Below are 17,311 nucleotides of genomic sequence, written 5' to 3'. Positions count from 1 at the left end.
TGTAAGTTGCTGTATTTCGATTTCCATATGAAAAATTCCAGTAACGTTAGACACATCCAACAGTCATCGTGTTCTGTAGGAATGCATTTTTTTAACTTACCGGACAAAAAATTAGTCACTTCTAGAGAAATTATTACAAGCACCATTTAATAGCGTGTACTTCGGCTCCTGTACATGATAACAGTCTGGATTCGATTAGGAAGTGAGCCCACAAAATTGTACAGGTACGTCGCATTCGGATTAAGCCACTCGCTGAGGATTCCGGGATGCTAATATCGGTGTTTTACGCGTTGTTCCTACATATCGCACAGATTTTCCGGGGGGTTCAAGCCGAGCAGGCCAATCAAGATTTCTATTGGTGGTGTGTTCAGAAAACCAATCACGTATTCTTCCAGGCGGATGAACTTTGCTCTTGTCGTCTATAGGTGCCTGTGTGAGCAATGGCCTCTTGAAGGTGACCGACTCAAATACTCATTTCATGCAGTTCCAATCGCTCTCGCTAACAGGTTGGGACGGATCCTCATTCACTGTCTGCCCTGTCGGGTTTGCAAGCGACTTTGATTCAGAAGTCGTGAAACGCGTCTCCTGTCCTCAGTCAGGATCTTTTTGCGACCACAATTCTGACGTCGTGTTTTGTGGCCACGGAGCAGTTGGGTTGGGTTGTTTTGGGGAAGTAGACCAGACAGCGAGGTCATCGGTCTCATCGGATTAGGGAAGGACGGGGAATGAAGTCGGCCGTGCCCTTTGAAAGGAACCATCACGGCATTCGCCTGGAGCGATTTAGGGAAATCACGGAAAACCTAAATCAGGATGGCCGGACGCGGGATTTAACCGGCGTCCTCCCGAATGCGAGTCCTGTGTCTAACCATTGCGCCACCTCGCTCCGTCCACTGCTCATAGTCACATTGAACATTTCGCCGCAAAACACCAACAAATCCAGCTACATCGCACACCGGATGGCCGTGGGCACAGCCAAACAAATGGTTCAAATGGCTCTGAGCACTATGCGACTTAACATCTGTGGTCATCAGTCGCCTAGAACTTAGAACTAATTAAACCTAACTAACGTAAGGACATCACACTCATCCATGCCCGAGGCAGGATTCGAACCTGCGACCGCAGCAGTTGCGCGGTTCCGGACTGAGCGCCTAGAACCGCGAGACCACCGCGGCCGGCTCAGCCAAACACAATTGCTCTTTTTCGACACTGTCGCATCCTTACATTTACCCATGTTTAGGTACAATGTCCACTTGAAACATTAATGTGTCACTGATCGCTACTGCCTTATGCTAATGCAGAGATAGTGTTCCGTTGTGCACTAACTCGGTTGCTGCGCCATCTGTAAAGGCTTCACGAGTCATCTGTGCATACGCAGTGGCGGTGACTAATTTTTTGTCAGGTGAGCTTATATTGGAAATAAGTGAGCATAAACGGCAAAGCTGATATCAACCCGAAGGTTGGTCTGAGGACCACAACACTTTATTAGGCATGACACTATAAGAGGACTTTGAAAGAGTTACTGAATCAGTCATGGGGTGACAAACATTGCCAGAGACGAAGAAAGTAAAAGATAAAAATCCTAATACAGGCTGTGATCAAGCCCCAGGTCTTTGGAGTCATAGTCTGGCTCTCTATGAATGAGCCACCGAGCCACATGAAGCTCGCAGAAGGATCAAATTTTAATAAACGTAACCCACAAAAGTCTAACTAGAGGAGTATCTGGGCGCCTTTAGTGATAGTGCTGACGGTGTAACATTCCGTCTGTGTATAAGTTTCGTCGTCATTTATACCATAATGTCTCGATCGTGTGCGAGAATATCTTCATCAATATATAAAGTTGTATGACAAAATAAACAGTCACCCCATAGTGATGTATTAAACCTTCATGAGACACGATAACCTCTGTTGCACACTGTTGTACTTACTGCACGAGGTTTTACATGTTGAAGGCGTCAGCATATACCCGTAACAATTCCTTCCGCAATAACCTGCACGGATTGCGAGGCTCTTCCTATATCAGACAACATGTACTTGCAATATGTCGCTTCGTATTTGAACGCAACGTGTGAGATGGAAAAGTTGCTATCGTGAGTGGTAGTGCAGAACGCTACTGTAATGCATCAGGAGGCAATTCTCACGGTCGGTGGGCAGAATATTATCACACCATGAAACAAGCAATGGTAAATATGCTACCGTACGAAGCTTACTAAAAGTTCTTGTCGCGCGCCACTTAGTCAATCGTCGAAAGGATGTCTGAACTCCATGTCATCCATGCCCTCGATTCTCAGTATTCTACGAAGTTAAAAGTATCGAACTGAGTAATTCTGCATTATTTAAAGGTGACAATCAATGAACGGACTGTTATTGCATCCGGAAGTAATATTTAAAGCAGATTTGGTACCAGTACATCCAATCATAACCACACAATCAGTACTTTTGGAGCTCAGAACATTGCCAGTGCGCTGCACTATCCGGAGACGATAGCAACGAGAGTACTGCACAGAATAGGTAGGAGGACGTCCTAGCAGTCAAAATTCACAAAGGTAATCCAAGAAATGCTTATATTTTCCTTGCAGTCTTGGGTGAAGAGGGAAATTCAGTCTAACTGCACATGCTCTACGTTACCTTCTACGGACTCGTGACTATTCTGAGAAATATTTATGGAGTGGATATTGCATGGTCGGCCATGTCACTTAATTTGATTTATTTTTACAGATAATCCTAGAGATTATCAGCAGAGCTGAAATCCAGGGACTTTGCAGGTGAGTCAAGAGGTGTAACTCTTACCGGACATTTCTTATGTCACGCTGTCACGATAATGTTCCGTTCGAAGCGAAAATTATCATCTTCGAGGATAGTCTGATAGTGCAATGTTTTGCGCTAATATCGCGAGCGAACTGCAAAGATTGTTGTCAATCACCTGAATGTAGTCTTATGGTTTAATACACATATAACCTCAAACAAAGGACCCACTTCCGTGTAATTAAAACATCTATGCGACATTACACAGTCCCCTCAGTTTTTCACCTCTCTTTGCATGTAGCTCTCCCGGAAACGTTTCCTAGGTTTACTATTAACACGCACCATTCATGCACCGGGTGGCTATAATTAAAGTGCAGTTACTCGCAGAGGCCCAGTGTGGGTTCGAATTATCGTATGACAGCGAAACTTGGTGGATATGCTAATGTGATAATTGGGAACCGACTTACGCTGGAAAAAAATAATTAGTTCCAGTTTTGGCCACAAGGTGCAAATCTGGCGATGTACATTGTTTGTATGACATCCACGTTGTTATATGACAAGAGATAACGTGAGTGGACATCCGCCTTGTCATTTGACAAGCCACGACATGAGTGAACGGTATCGATATCGAGAAGGCAGACCGTGCGCAGTTAGTGAAACTGTTTTATGTGAACGGCAGCAGTTACAGTTTGCACTGAGATAATAATGATGACTGATAGGTCCGAGGAGAGGCCCGATGTCGTTAAGTGGTTTAAAAAAGATGATAAGGAAATTCAAAAACACAGGTGAGTTTGGTGTGGCATTTCCAAGGGCAAGGCGTCCTGTCCCTGTGGAAGTTATCGACTAGGTTTCTGTAGCTGTAACAGACCATTCAGCGCTTGCTAGTGCTTGTGCAGTATCACGACAATTGTCCATACCATGGCCAGCAATGCGGAAAGTTTTGCAGTCTATATTACCCTGGTACCTGCGCAAGATTCAGACGGTGCAGCAACTGAAACCTCCTTATCCGCAGCAACGTTCTGAATTTGCGTTTCAGTTTCTGGCCCGGATCGAAGTTCATGACGTACGGCCCGGCAATATGCTAAGGAAGAGGAGGAGATTAGAGTTTAACGTCCCGTCAACAGCGAGGGCTAAAAAAAAAAAATTGTTCAAATGGCTCTAAGCACTATGGGACTTAACATCTGAGGTCATCACTCCCACCGAGCGAGGTGGCGCAGTGGTTAGCACACTGGACTCGCATTCGGGAGGACGACGGTTCAATCCCGCGTCCGGCCATCCTGATTTAGGTTTTCCGTGATTTCCCTAGATCACTTCAGGCAATTGCCGGGATGGTTCCTTTGAAAGGGCACGGCCGATTTCCTTCCCCATCCTTCCCTAATCCGAGCTTGTGCTCCGTCTCTAATGACCTCGTTGTTGACGGGACGTTAAACACTGATCTCCTCCTCCTCATCAGTCCCCTAGACTTACAACTACTTAAGCCTAATTAACCTAAGGACATCACACACATCCATGCCCGAGGCAGGATTCGAACCTGCAACCGTAGCAGCAGCGCGGTTCCGGACTGAAGTGACTAGAACCGCTCGTGTCACAGAGGCCGGCAATAGCGAAGGCATCAGAGACAGAGCAGAAACTCAGATTACGGAGGGACGGGGAAATAAATCGCCCGTGCAAATTTCTAAGAAACCATCCCGGCATTTGGCTTCATCGATGTAGGGAAGTCACGGAAAACCTAACTCTGGATGGTCGGACGGGGATCTGAACCGTCGTCCTCCCGAATGCGGCTCTACTGAGTTAATCACTGCGTCACCTATCTCGATAATATTCTATGGAGTGACGAGGCACATTTTACACTACCGGTTACAGTGAATACACAGAACTACCGGATGTGGGGGTACTATTAAACCGAGTTTGTGCACGACGAATCATTGCACTCGTCGCATGGGACAATGAGGTGTGGATTCACAAGCACTTTTATTTTCGGTCGGTTCTTTTTTGAAAAGAATATAACGAGTACGCCTACCAGGTGCACCGTGACGTCTGCACATTATCGAGGCCTTGAACAGCAAGTGCCTCCTGACTTGGAAGAGCGCAACGGTGTGGAAACCACTGTTTTCATGCAAGATGGGACAACATCTTAATGTCACTCGCTCAGTGTGAAAGATCTGCTTAATGCAACCTTCAACGAACGTGTTATTTCCGGAGGTTTTCCAGATGCATGGTCTGAAAGATCACCTGATCTGAATCCATGTGACTCTTGGGTCTGGGTATAGCTAAAAGAACGCGTTCGCCGGGGACACGTTTGGTTTCCACCTGATATGAAGGCCAGTATACAGAAACACGTCTCTGTGTTTCCATCGGAACTGCTACGAGCAACTGTTGCTCACGTCGTTTTACGGATACAACATCTCGTCGGCGCCTCCGTTGCTCATATTAAACAAAAAATATGTAAGCGGAGGTTAAATAAAATCATCATTATGTCTTTCTCAGTTGTTTCACATTTTCTGCCCGCGTCCCATTCCTAATCCATTATGTGCGGAAACATTTCTATACCTCTTCCCTGCATTCATAGCTCCACATTTGCACTTGATGGTCAAAGTAGGAAGTAATTTCTTTCCAGCTTAAATCGGTTCCGCATTAACGCATTAGCATATCTATTAAGTTTCGCTGCCAAACGATAATTACAGCCCACACTGGACTTCTGTGAGCAGCTGCATTTTATTTATAACCAACCTGTATAAGCAGAAAAATGAGTAGCGGGAGTGTATAAAATATTTCCAAGCCTTTGGCAATCAATTGTTGATATCCCTTCACCCCCTATAATTAGGCAATCTTGTGTGCAGTAGTGAGTAACAGCATCTTGGGTGCAATTCTCTCCCACATAGCAGGGGGATACAATTTTCTCCGGAATGTCGATTCGAATACTGCCAATGCTGACGTCTTGCATTAATTCCTGCCGTATACGGAAGTGATTTTTACTCACGGGCCGCACAGTCTGAAAGCGGTGACAAAAAAAGACAGCATACGGGCACATACTTTTGAAAAACATTAGTTAATGCACCAGATGACTTTTTGTATGCCTAAGGGCCAATCACTCACTTCAGTGTTGCGCCCCGTGTTATACACGGAGAACGAGACAAGTATTGCAGCACAACTCCTTCGTAGATACTTCAAACACCATTCCTCACTCCGAATGTACAGGTTGTTTGAGAATGTCTGTTATAGGCTTTAGGGGTTGTAGAGAGGGCTTAGTAGATAAAGTTTTGACAAGGAACCCATCTTCGTAAATGATACAGTCCTTTTCGGAAGGATCTTGTTCTAAAATCTTAAGTTTTCCGGAACGAAGGAAAATGTCATGTGGGTGAGTATATGGAGTGTAACAATATGGGTTTTCTAATGTTTAAAGAACAGAATGAAATGGATATTTTGCCATTACCACAGTTGCTAAGTAATGCTATCTATTTGAAAATAAGTAACTCCTAAATCTTGGAATATGGTCCTCTTCTTGAGGAAATAATTCATATCCTTGGTCAAGTTACGTTTTTAAGGTGTTTCTTGTTTTACTCATATATTTTCATAGTTCAATAACTCTAATTAAAGTGCATTAAACTGCATGGTTCCATTTATGTTCACCAGCGCCATCATCATCATCATCATCAGCAGCAGCAGCAGTAGCAGCACAGGCCATTTCAACCAATCAACATAGAAATATCTAAATCCAAGCCGAATATAACCAAGTAAACGTTGAGTGTCTTGCATTTGGTTCCTCTTCATAGTCACTGGTCCACTGGAAGCCTTTTCAAAATAATCCTCCTATATATTCAGAAGCCACAACATCTGACTGCAACTTATTATGTTCAAAAGGAATTAAGGAACTTGGTTCACACCTGACTTTCTGGGTATTTGTAACATGTCTACCTTGCGATCCGTTCGACAACCCCGCTTTCCTGTAGTTTTCTAGCCACAACTGTGAGAAGTTGTAGATATCTTCAGTTTCTATTAGCTTTTGGTGAACGTACAATATTCTGAAGCATTGCAATTCATTCCACAGTATTCTTTCACCATATATACTCGGTCAACTCTTCTTGTTACCTGTTTCGCCATGGAAAAATTCTTGTCACATACATTATAGAGACGTGCACGAATGAAAAAAAAAAATGTTCCACTTTGTCAAAACGTTTAGTGTCCACCAAAGATACACAAAATAGAATCGTACAGCGATTCTTGTTTTGCCCAGCTCAACCGCTGGAAAACAAATAGTACTCTTTGATATTTTCTGGCACATATTGTTTTGTCTAATGAAACAGTAAGGAGTACACTTCATTTGCTCCTTTTTTCGCTCTGTCTTCGTGGTATACTTGCATCACAGACTAATTATTCTTCATGTTACGAATACAAAATACATTCATCCATAGCTGCCGAAGGTAAAATACACTCCTGGAAATGGAAAAAAAGAACACATTGACACCGGTGTGTCAGACCCACCATACTTGCTCCGGACACTGCGAGAGGACTGTACAAGCAATGATCACACGCACGGCACAGCGGACACACCAGGAACCGCGGTGTTGGCCGTCGAATGGCGCTAGCTGCGCAGCATTTGTGCACCGCCGCCGTCAGTGTCAGCCAGTTTGCCGTGGCATACGGAGCTCCAGCGCAGTCTTTAACACTGGTAGCATGCCACGACAGCGTGGACGTGAACCGTATGTGCAGTTGACGGACTTTGAGCGAGGGCGTATAGTGGTCATACGGGAGGCCGGGTGGACGTACCGTCGAATTGCTCAACACGTGGGGCGTCAGGTCTCCACAGTACATCGATGTTGTCGCCAGTGGTCGGCGGAAGGTGCACGTGCCCGTCGACCTGGGACTTGACCGCAGCGACGCACGGATGCACGCCAAGACCGTAGGATCCTACGCAGTGCCGTAGGGGACCGCACCGCCACTTCCCAGCAAATTAGGGACACTGTTGCTCCTGGGGTATCGGCGAGGACCATTCGCAACCGTCTCCATGAAGCTGGGCTACGGTCCCGCACACCGTTAGGCCGTCTTCCGCTCACGCCCCAACATCGTGCAGCCCGCCTCCAGTGGTGTCGCGACAGGCGTGAATGGAGGGACGAATGGAGACGTGTCGTCTTCAGCGATGAGAGTCGCTTCTGCCTTGGTGCCAATGATGGTCGTATGCGTGTTTGGCGCCGTGCAGGTGAGCGCAACAATCAGGACTGCATACGACCGAGGCACACAGGGCCAACACCCGGCATCATGGTGTGGGGAGCGATCTCCTACACTGGCCGTACACCTCTGGTGATCGTCGAGGGGACACTGAATAGTGCACGGTACATCCTGACCGTCATCGAACCCATCGTTCTACCATTCCTAGACCGGCAAGGGAACTTGCTGTTCCAACAGGACAATGCACGTCCGCATGTATCCCATGCCACCCAACGTGCTCTAGAAGGTGTAAGTCAACTACCCTGGCCAGCAAGATCTCCGAATCTGTCCCCAATTGAGCATGTTTGGGACTGGATGAAGCGTCCTGTCACGCGGTCTGCACGTCAAGCACGAACGCTGGTCCAACTGAGGCGCCAGGTGGAAATGGCATGGCAAGCCGTTCTACAGGACTACATCCAGCATCTCTACGATCGTCTCCATGGAAGAATAGCAGCCTGCATTGCTGCGAAAGGTGGATATACACTGTACCAGTGCCGACATTGTGCATGCTCTGTTGCCTGTGTCTATGTGCCTGTGGTTATGTCAGTGTGATCATGTGATGTATCTGACCCCAGTAATGTGTCAATAAAGTTTCCCCTTCCTGGGACAATGAATTCACGGTGTTCTTATTTCAATTTCCAGGAGTGTACATACTCTAAAGTGTAGTGCATTGATGACATGTGCAGATGATCACCACTGAAAGGGCATTATTCCAGGAGCAAAGCCCTTTAGAAAATGAAGTCGCTGTAATGAAGTTGCAAAAACACATTTATAATGTGTGGAATAAAGTCCTTTTCAAGCAGAAAGATATATCTTTGTGTATAGAATTTGCTACCGTCCTTAACTCATTTTGTCAAAATATGGAGTAGGCTCATTTAAAAAATGACTGTATCAAATGTACCATTTGGATATAAAGTACGTTTGAAGATCGGACCACCATCAAATATTCCACTTTATGGGACGCGCCCAAATTGAGGAGAGGGTGCCATCGCCAGCCGTTGTAATTATAACGTAAATACCATTTTCGTCTCCGACTACAACAAAGGCTGCGAGGAACTGGTACCTTAAACTAGGTGGGTTGACAGGACGTCCCTCGTCAGGTACAAGGGAACCCGACGACGACATCTGTAAACATTTTCCATGCCATGAGCTCCAGTAGAGCGCAGAGTTCTGATTGTCCCATCTGTGTGCATAGGTTAAGTGGGAGATTTGAAAGTGATCCAATCTTCAACCTTATTTTTTATCCAAACTGCACATTTCCGGACGCTAGTTCCTTATCAAAGCTTTATCTACTAAGTCTCCTCTTTAACTCTTAGAAGCCTGTAATACGAATGGTGAAACACCGTGCAGTTAACCTAAGGGACAGAAGTTGAGTGAGTAAAATTTCTGTGGATCTCGTAATCTTTGGTCTGTGTAAGTACGAAGGCTTCCCCCGATAGAGACAGTTGACATAAAAGTTTTCTGAGTATCGTACTGCGTCATAATGCAAAAACTTTACTGAAGAAACCAACTTTCCGGCCACGGTTACAGTGTCCTTCTGGGTCTACTGATGTGCTTTAGCTGTGAGGAGTCGCTTATATTTTGTCATTGCCGCTCAATGCGCATGACGTTACGTCATAATTAGGGAAGTTTGTAGTTGTGATTGGTCACTTGAGGCGGTAGGTGAGGGGACTGTGTTACAATAGGTTGCTACGGTAGATGGAGTAGGGATCTGTTATTGTCTGTTGCTTCTTGCATTGTTTTGTAATGACTGGTAAGCATCGGCGATTGTGTGTTATCGTATTTTAACTCTTTATGTACCGTATTTTTCTGACAAAGGGACCGCGCCTACTCATCATCACCGATTTCGTCCAAAATTATTGTTTATACAGGACTTGACTCGAAATTAAAGTGACGGAAATTGCAACTGTAGATGGCCAAGCGTTTAGAAAAAAGTATCGTATTTGGCGCTGCTCGGGCGAGGCAGCCTTTGACGTAGAAAAAAGAGTACAAACCTGTAATCCGAGAGTCGTGGGGTCGAGTCCCGGTGTGGAATTTTTTATTTGCAATTTTTACGTTACTTACACTGCAAATAAACCGAAATAATGCTCAGTATATTGTATTTATTAATATTTTCTTAAAAGGCTTGTAAAGGAAAGGCAAGGGAAAATTTCTGATTGCAATTAAATTTCCAGGAAGGGATTGCAGGGCGAATGCGAGGACTTCATGTATAAAATACACACGTTTATTGTTTTACAGTTGGTGATATAAACGCCCCGGGGGTGATATTCGTCGTAAAATCATAGAAAGCAGCAATTTTCTCGGTATCTTACATAAGCGCTGCATTTTTCCAATTATGTGGTTGTATTACAGTTTCCACAGAAAAACGAACTTGGTCTACGTTTATAAAAGGTTCTCTCTTGACGCACAGTTTGGCACCATACGATGCGTAACGCATCATTTCTATAAATATCTGCGAGGACAGTTGGTGGCGTACAGTGGACTGTTTTTGATGCAATCTTCTCGGGATGTGATTTCTTTTTCTCTTTCGATGAGATATGAGCAGTTTTAAAGCTTTTCGCTCAAATTCTTAACCTGATGATAAAAAAGACATCGCAGGGCTGCACTAGCGGAGTGCTTTTAGGGAAAATCAGTTTAATACATGGCAGTCTTCCTTCACTTGGAAAATGACCGTGTAATTGTGGATTTGTTTGACCTCGCAACGAGTCAATTAACAGAATAATTTTGGTCTCCTGGATACAGGGTTTGATCACATTAGTCAAAAAAGTTTTGTAGAGGGCTTTTGTAAGTTTCCCAGATTTGAATTATTTGGCGTGTAAGTAAAATTAAAGTTGAACATCAAAAACAATTCTAAATAGAATCTCAACCCCACGACCGTGAGCATGTTAACATGAAATGCCATCTAATTCGTATTAATACCATTAAAAGCGATTACCTGTGGCTTATACTACCAATTATCAGCTATTTATGTAAGAGGAGTACGTTCCAGTCCACGAATACTTATCTACGACGTTAATTTCAAATGTTCTGCGCACTGTTAGATAGAATTGAAGAAAATAATTTATTTTACAAAATACCTTTGTAGGCCTTCGATATAATCCCCATTCTTGCATACTTCTGCTTCCCAACGTTTTGGCAACTTCTGTATTCCGAATAGGCCACCTTCATTGTTGAGATGTCTGTTACACGGGTCACCTCACAATTGGAAAGTCGGAACTTTTCTATTGTGACGAGTGAGGCTTCAGTTCTGGCTCACAATCCTATATCCAGGTTTCATCAAGACCAACAACCCATTTTAGAAACTATTCTCTTTCTGTTGGATAACGTTCAAGCAATTCTTCTGCGATTCTCTTGCGACCTGCTTTCTACTCTCCGTTCAGACCATGCGGCAGACATGAGATTTAGGGTTCATACGGAGGCATATAGTTAGTTGTTTTTCTCTCGCTCTATCTGTGAGTGGAAAAAGATAGGAAACGACTAGAAGTGGTACAGGGTGCCCTCCGCCATGCACTGTACAGTGGCATACGGGGATGTAGATGTGGAACCCCTGTGGCAGCAACTATTCTCGTCTTTAACTTCTCAATTATGATTCTGTGAATTAAAGTGACAGACATTCTGGCCTCATCAATTTTCTCACATGTTTGTCGTCGATCCTGTCTCAAAATGTCATTTGCACTAACCTGAAAGGTGTAGTATTTTGGAACTGATGATCTTGTACTTTTCCGGTTGTCCTTAGTGCTTACCAGACCTTCTCGGAAAGGAGAAGACCGCCGTGATACTGTGCTACGATCCACTATACTATTCCCACAACCCTCTCTCAAAGCATCGTGAATTTACCTTGGGTACTTTCCACGTAGGGATTCGAATTTGATGTTTGAATGCTGCTCACTACAAGTAATCCGACGTGATTCGGTTTCAGATCACATTTTAAAACTGAGTTACTCACGACACAGCCACACAAACCAGCAAACTCACATACGACGGTCACGCCTGAAGTGTCGCTCACTACTGCCATGAATCGCAACTTGATCACGGCGTCATAATGGTCGCGCATGGGCAGTGTTCAGTACTTACTATATGTTTTGATATCTGCTGGAATGATGGGATGATTTCTGTGGTGTCTCAAATGTTCGTATTGAAAGAAGTTGATGTGTAAAATTTAGTGTATATTTAATTTTACTCTATTAGTCAATCTTAAATTTTGTGAACTATTTTTTTTTTAATTAGAGTGAAATGAATACCCCTAGCTGCATACAGACATTGATATAAGTCGACAGGGACAGTTGAAAATGTGTGCCCCGATCGTGACTCGAAGCCGGGATCTCCTGCTTACGTGACAGACGCTCCATCCATCTTTTTTTTTCTTCGTTGATCTCATTTTGTTCTAAATTGTTCCTTGTATTTGTACGGAGCGAACGTCCCATGACACCCGTTCAGGTTCTTCGTTCATCCGTTCACTCAGTTTTTTTATTTTTTTATTTCAGAGGGTAGCTAGCACTCTGACCATCCATCTGAGCCACCGAGGACACAGAGGATAGTGCGACTGCAGGGACGTATCTCTGGCACGCCTACCGTGAGACTCACATTCTCAACTTATTGTCCCGCACTATATTTATAGTGCCCCTGCCCATTATACTCAATACTCTCAGGTTTTTGCCGATTCCCGTAAGAGTTCGGGCACTGTTTGTGCATCCGCACAGAAGAAGATGGTCAAATGGCCGGTGAGCCTTAATATATATATGAAGATGGTGTCTTTCCTTTCAGACATGTCCGAAAGAACATATACCATCTTCATATACATATTTTTCTTAAAACCCTGTACAATGACTTAAAATTAGATACGATAATGCAAGCAAACTCTGTTTTATGACCTGGCAATGAATCGTCTCCAAAAATACTCCATGTAGGAGAATTACGTGGGATATCACGGTGCTTCACCTTAAAAATACAATACAATCAGATATACGGTCGGAGCGGTGAATTTTATGACCATCGATTTTCAAGGAGGGCACAGCAAGAACTTTATTACATACTATTATATACAGTTATATCGCCAACTATTTTACATTTCATATCAACACCTCTACCACGGACAAAAACACAAATATTATCATCATGAGAAAGTTTACAAGACCGACGGCTTCTAACACACAATGGTTTATCAATAAAAAATATTGTCGATGTTTCTCCAACACCACGGACTTGAGACATAGTGACCATGAACGTCCGATAACCGAGAACATCACTGGGAGGTATCTGCTCCAAAGACGTTGCAGTAGACTTAGTAGTAGTATCAATATGAATTAATGCTACAGTCAACCAACATTGACCGACTGGATTACCGGTAACAGAAAAAGTAAAATCAAAAAGACCTCCTCGAAAAACAGACTGTCCTTTCAACACATCAACCAAAACGGACGAAAAACAAAAATGGTTCAAATGGCTCTGAGCACTATGGGACTCAACTGCTGTGGTCATCAGTTCCCTAGAACTTAGAACTAAACCTAACTAACCTAAGGACATCACACACATCCATGCCCGAGGCAGGATTCGAACCTGCGGCCGTAGCAGTCGCACGGTTCCGGACTGCGCGCCTAGAACCGCGAGACCACGGAGGCCGGCTCCACATCCAAAATAGACTTGTAAATAATTCGTATTGATTCGTATTGATACTGCTTCTAAATCTACTGCAACGTCTTTGGAGCAGATATTTCCTCGTGATGTTCTCGGTTATCGGAGTTCATGGTCACTATGGTTCAAATGGTTAAAATGGCTCTGAGCACTATGCGACTTAAATTCTGAGGTCATCAGTCGCTTAGAACTTAGAACTAATGAAACCTAACTAACCTAAGGACATCAGACACATCCATGCCCGAGGCAGGATTCGAACCTGCGACCGTAGCGGTCGCTCGGCTCCAGATTGTAGCGCCTAGAACCACACGGCCACTACGGCCGGCATGGTCACTATGTCTCAAGTCCGTGGTGTTGGAGAAACATCCAAAAATATTTTAATTGATAAACCATTGTGTGTTAGAACTCGTAGGTCTCGTAAACTTTCTCATGATGATAATATTTGTGTTTTTGTCCGTGGTAGAGGTGTTGATATGAAATGGAAAATAGTTGGCGATATGACTGTATAGAATTGTATGTAATGAAGTGGTGGCACATCCTCTGAACTGTAGACATAGAGTAGTATGCTTTTTTTAATAAACCACATGACAGCAAAAAAGAAACCTGTTGGGTCAGCAACTTGCCTGGCGATGGACCAGCGACGGCCCTTGCGGTCGAGCGCGACGGGCATCTCCGCGATGAGGTTGTTCTCGAACTCGCTGAGCATCAGGTAGTTCTCGACTTTGTTGCAGGAGGTGATACAGTCGCCGATGTAGTCGAGGTCGTCGAGCAGATTGTCGGGCAGGTCCATGTCGGCGATGCCCTCCTCGGAGATGCAGGTGAGCTCCGGCTTGTCGGCGGCGTGCGCGGCCGCCAGCAGCAGCGAGCCGCCGCCCAGCAGCAGCTCGCCGCCCGCCGCCGCCGCCCCCGCAGCCGCCCCCGGCGCCGTCCCCGCCGCCGCGGCCACCACCCCCGGAGCGCCCACGACGACGCCCGCCGCGGTCCCGACGAGCCCGACGCCGGGGGCGGCAGCGCAGGGCACGAGCACCCCGGCCAGCTGCGCGTCCGTCAGCTGGGGGTCGCGGTTGTCCGGCTCGTGCGAGAAGGAGGGCCGGCGCCGCTGCGGACACGCCTCCACCTGGCACAGCTGGCGCGAGCCGTCGCCGTGCTTGTGGCGCGCCAGGCGCCGCCGGTGCACGTCGATGAAGAACAGCGTCAGGCTGCCCACCAGCACGCACGACGAGCTGAAGTAGTAGCCCGCCTTGTTGCCGCAGCCCACGTTGATGTACCCTGTGGGGTATCGAAACGCGGTCACAGACAGGCTCTCTGCCAGAAACGAAACAGTGATACCTATGTCGGGGCGAGAAGGACCACAGGCTACCGTTTCAATGACGTCGGTGCGTACTAGTGAACTGACGAACAGCTGCACTAACATGCAGTCACCGATCAGCACAATAACTCCACTGTACCGGCCACAGTAAAGTTTAACTCACCGTCGGCGACGAGATTATTATACGAAGCTATTCAGCGATACTTTTTAAAACTTGTTCTTTACACCAAAACAAGAAAAACAGCAGATATAACCTACTTTCCTGCGAGTTTTGTACACCATACGGAGTACCTCGCATTTAAGTTTCCATCTCCTTCTTTCTTGCCAGTCCTCTTCTTGCATGGATCTGTCCACCATCGTACGCCTCACTCCAGCATTCCAATGTAGCCAGGGTCTTCCACTTTTTCTTGTCGTAGAGGTCTCCATTGCCATATTTTATAAGGCTTTTTTCCTAGGCATTCTTGTAAGATGTTCATACCATGTTAGTCTACAACATCCTCGGTAACTCTCATCTATAGTCATAGCACATATCTTATTTTGCTGCACAACTTCGTCTTCAAAACTCCATTTCAGTTACTTTTAATTCCTTATGATTGGCCCTGGATGCTTCTGGAGACTCCCACAGTTCAGTACTATAGAGAGTAATGCTCTCAACTAAAGTTTTGCATATCCCCCTTTTTAAATATCTTGAATTACTTTTATTCCAAATAGTGGAGTGTAGATGCTTAATTGCCACATTTCCCTTTCCTGTCCTGTATTTATTTCCTCGTTGCTTCCACCTTTGCTCGAAACGACTGCCTCTAAATGTTTGTATGATCTGATACACTTAACTGTAGATTCATCACTCATAACAAGATCCCTTCCTGCGTCTCCGAAAACCAAGTATTCAGTTATTGTAAAGTTTATTTTCACACCACACAGCTCATATTCGTTTCGAAGCTTTCTTAACGTGTAATACACATCCTCTTCTTCCTCAACCAAAATGACATGATCGTCGCCGAAATTTAGGGAGAACAGGGTGTCATCACCTATTCTAACACACACGTTTTTGCACTTCCTTTTCCAATTTTTCAGTGCTTCGTTCAAAAAGATTTTAAACAAGGTAGACGCTAAGTAGCATCCTTGTACCAGACTTTCTCGAACTTTAAATTTCTGTGACAGTAACTTACCAACTTTAATACAACAACTATTATCTGAATACAGCTTTCTATTTGCTTGCACATAACATTTACGAATTTTCTGGGTACTCATTTCTTCCCACATCCCAGTAAATCTATAAAAACGATGCGAGTCTCCAAATTAAGTTCCATTCTCTTGTCAGCCACCACTCTAATTCTCCAGATATTATCAATACAAGATCTGCCTGTCTACGAACGACTCTGTTATTCTACTTCCTCAATTTCTCTTTCAGTTCCAGTTTTAAGAATCTTGCCATACAATCTGGATACAGAACTGATAACTGTGATGGCTCCATAATTTGAGCAGACATCCTTGCTTCCCTTTCTAAATATGTTTGTGATGAACCCTTCTTTGAACTCGACAGGGATAAGCCCTTCACTAAGACAGATTAAATAGCTTCGCGAGATATTCAGGTAATACTTTTGGTCCAGCCATCAACAGCTCCATATCAAAAGCTTCAGATCCCGATATTTTGCCGTTTTTTAATTGTTTAACTGTTTTCTGTATCTCTGCTGTTGTTATCTCTTGGATTTTTGTATCATGTTCGTTGCCTACAACGGAGCATATATCTTGAAATCCGGATCGATCTTCTTTAACCAGTTCTTCATATTATGTCATCCATTTATCTAGGCTTGTCAGTTGCAAGATTATACTATTTTGTCATTCATCAATCTTAGTGCTCATAAGCGATATTTGTAGGCTTCCTTTCGCATTTTCAGCTTTACTGCAATATCATCACAAACATAGCCATACGTGCGAAAATCCTTCGTTCTCAAATTATTAATGAAAGTTTTCGTTGAACGCCTCTCTTGGTACAATCAAACAACGTCAATGCACTCATTCAGAGAAGGCTTTGCCCATTGTAATAGTCAAGCTAGACAGAGGTATCAGTTTAAGATTAATGTGTAGGCTAGGACTGTACGTGCCTGGTAGGTCCACACGTTCTTCCAGAACGTTTCACAGCTGCTGTCTACAAGGACTTCTTTCAGAACACTCTCCAAGGATTACCAGAAGATGTACCCTATTAAATAAGAAGAAACCTTTGGTTCATGCATGATGCGGCTCCAGCATATTTTAGTCTCATCATTCGAGATGCACTGGCTGGTTTCTTACATGAGACAGATAGGTAGAGAAGGTTCAGTTCCATGGCCGGCACATTCTCAAGATCTCATCCTTTGGGTTTTTAACTCTGGGAGCACCTTAAACAATAGTTTATACAGCAGACAATCTAGACGTACAGACTCT

At 44.6% G+C, this 17,311-nt stretch overlaps 1 protein-coding gene across 1 annotated transcript in view; it reads right to left on the bottom strand.

The window, feature by feature from the left end:
* Positions 1–17,311, bottom strand: part of LOC126298246 (monocarboxylate transporter 2-like) — a gene marked incomplete at its 5' end in the record, with an annotated part of 362,063 nt that overhangs the window by 10,154 nt on the left and 334,598 nt on the right. Inside the window, one exon of the mRNA XM_049989550.1 lies at positions 14,198–14,847. Within this exon, the coding sequence (XP_049845507.1) occupies positions 14,198–14,847 (650 nt within the window). The remainder of the gene's footprint in view (positions 1–14,197; positions 14,848–17,311) is intronic.

Source organism: Schistocerca gregaria, chromosome X (genome assembly GCF_023897955.1).
Source record: "Schistocerca gregaria isolate iqSchGreg1 chromosome X, iqSchGreg1.2, whole genome shotgun sequence".
In the NCBI taxonomy this organism is placed as follows: domain Eukaryota; kingdom Metazoa; phylum Arthropoda; class Insecta; order Orthoptera; family Acrididae; genus Schistocerca; species Schistocerca gregaria.
Note: the sequence above shows the minus strand (reverse complement) of the source record. Positions and strands in the feature narration are given on the sequence as shown.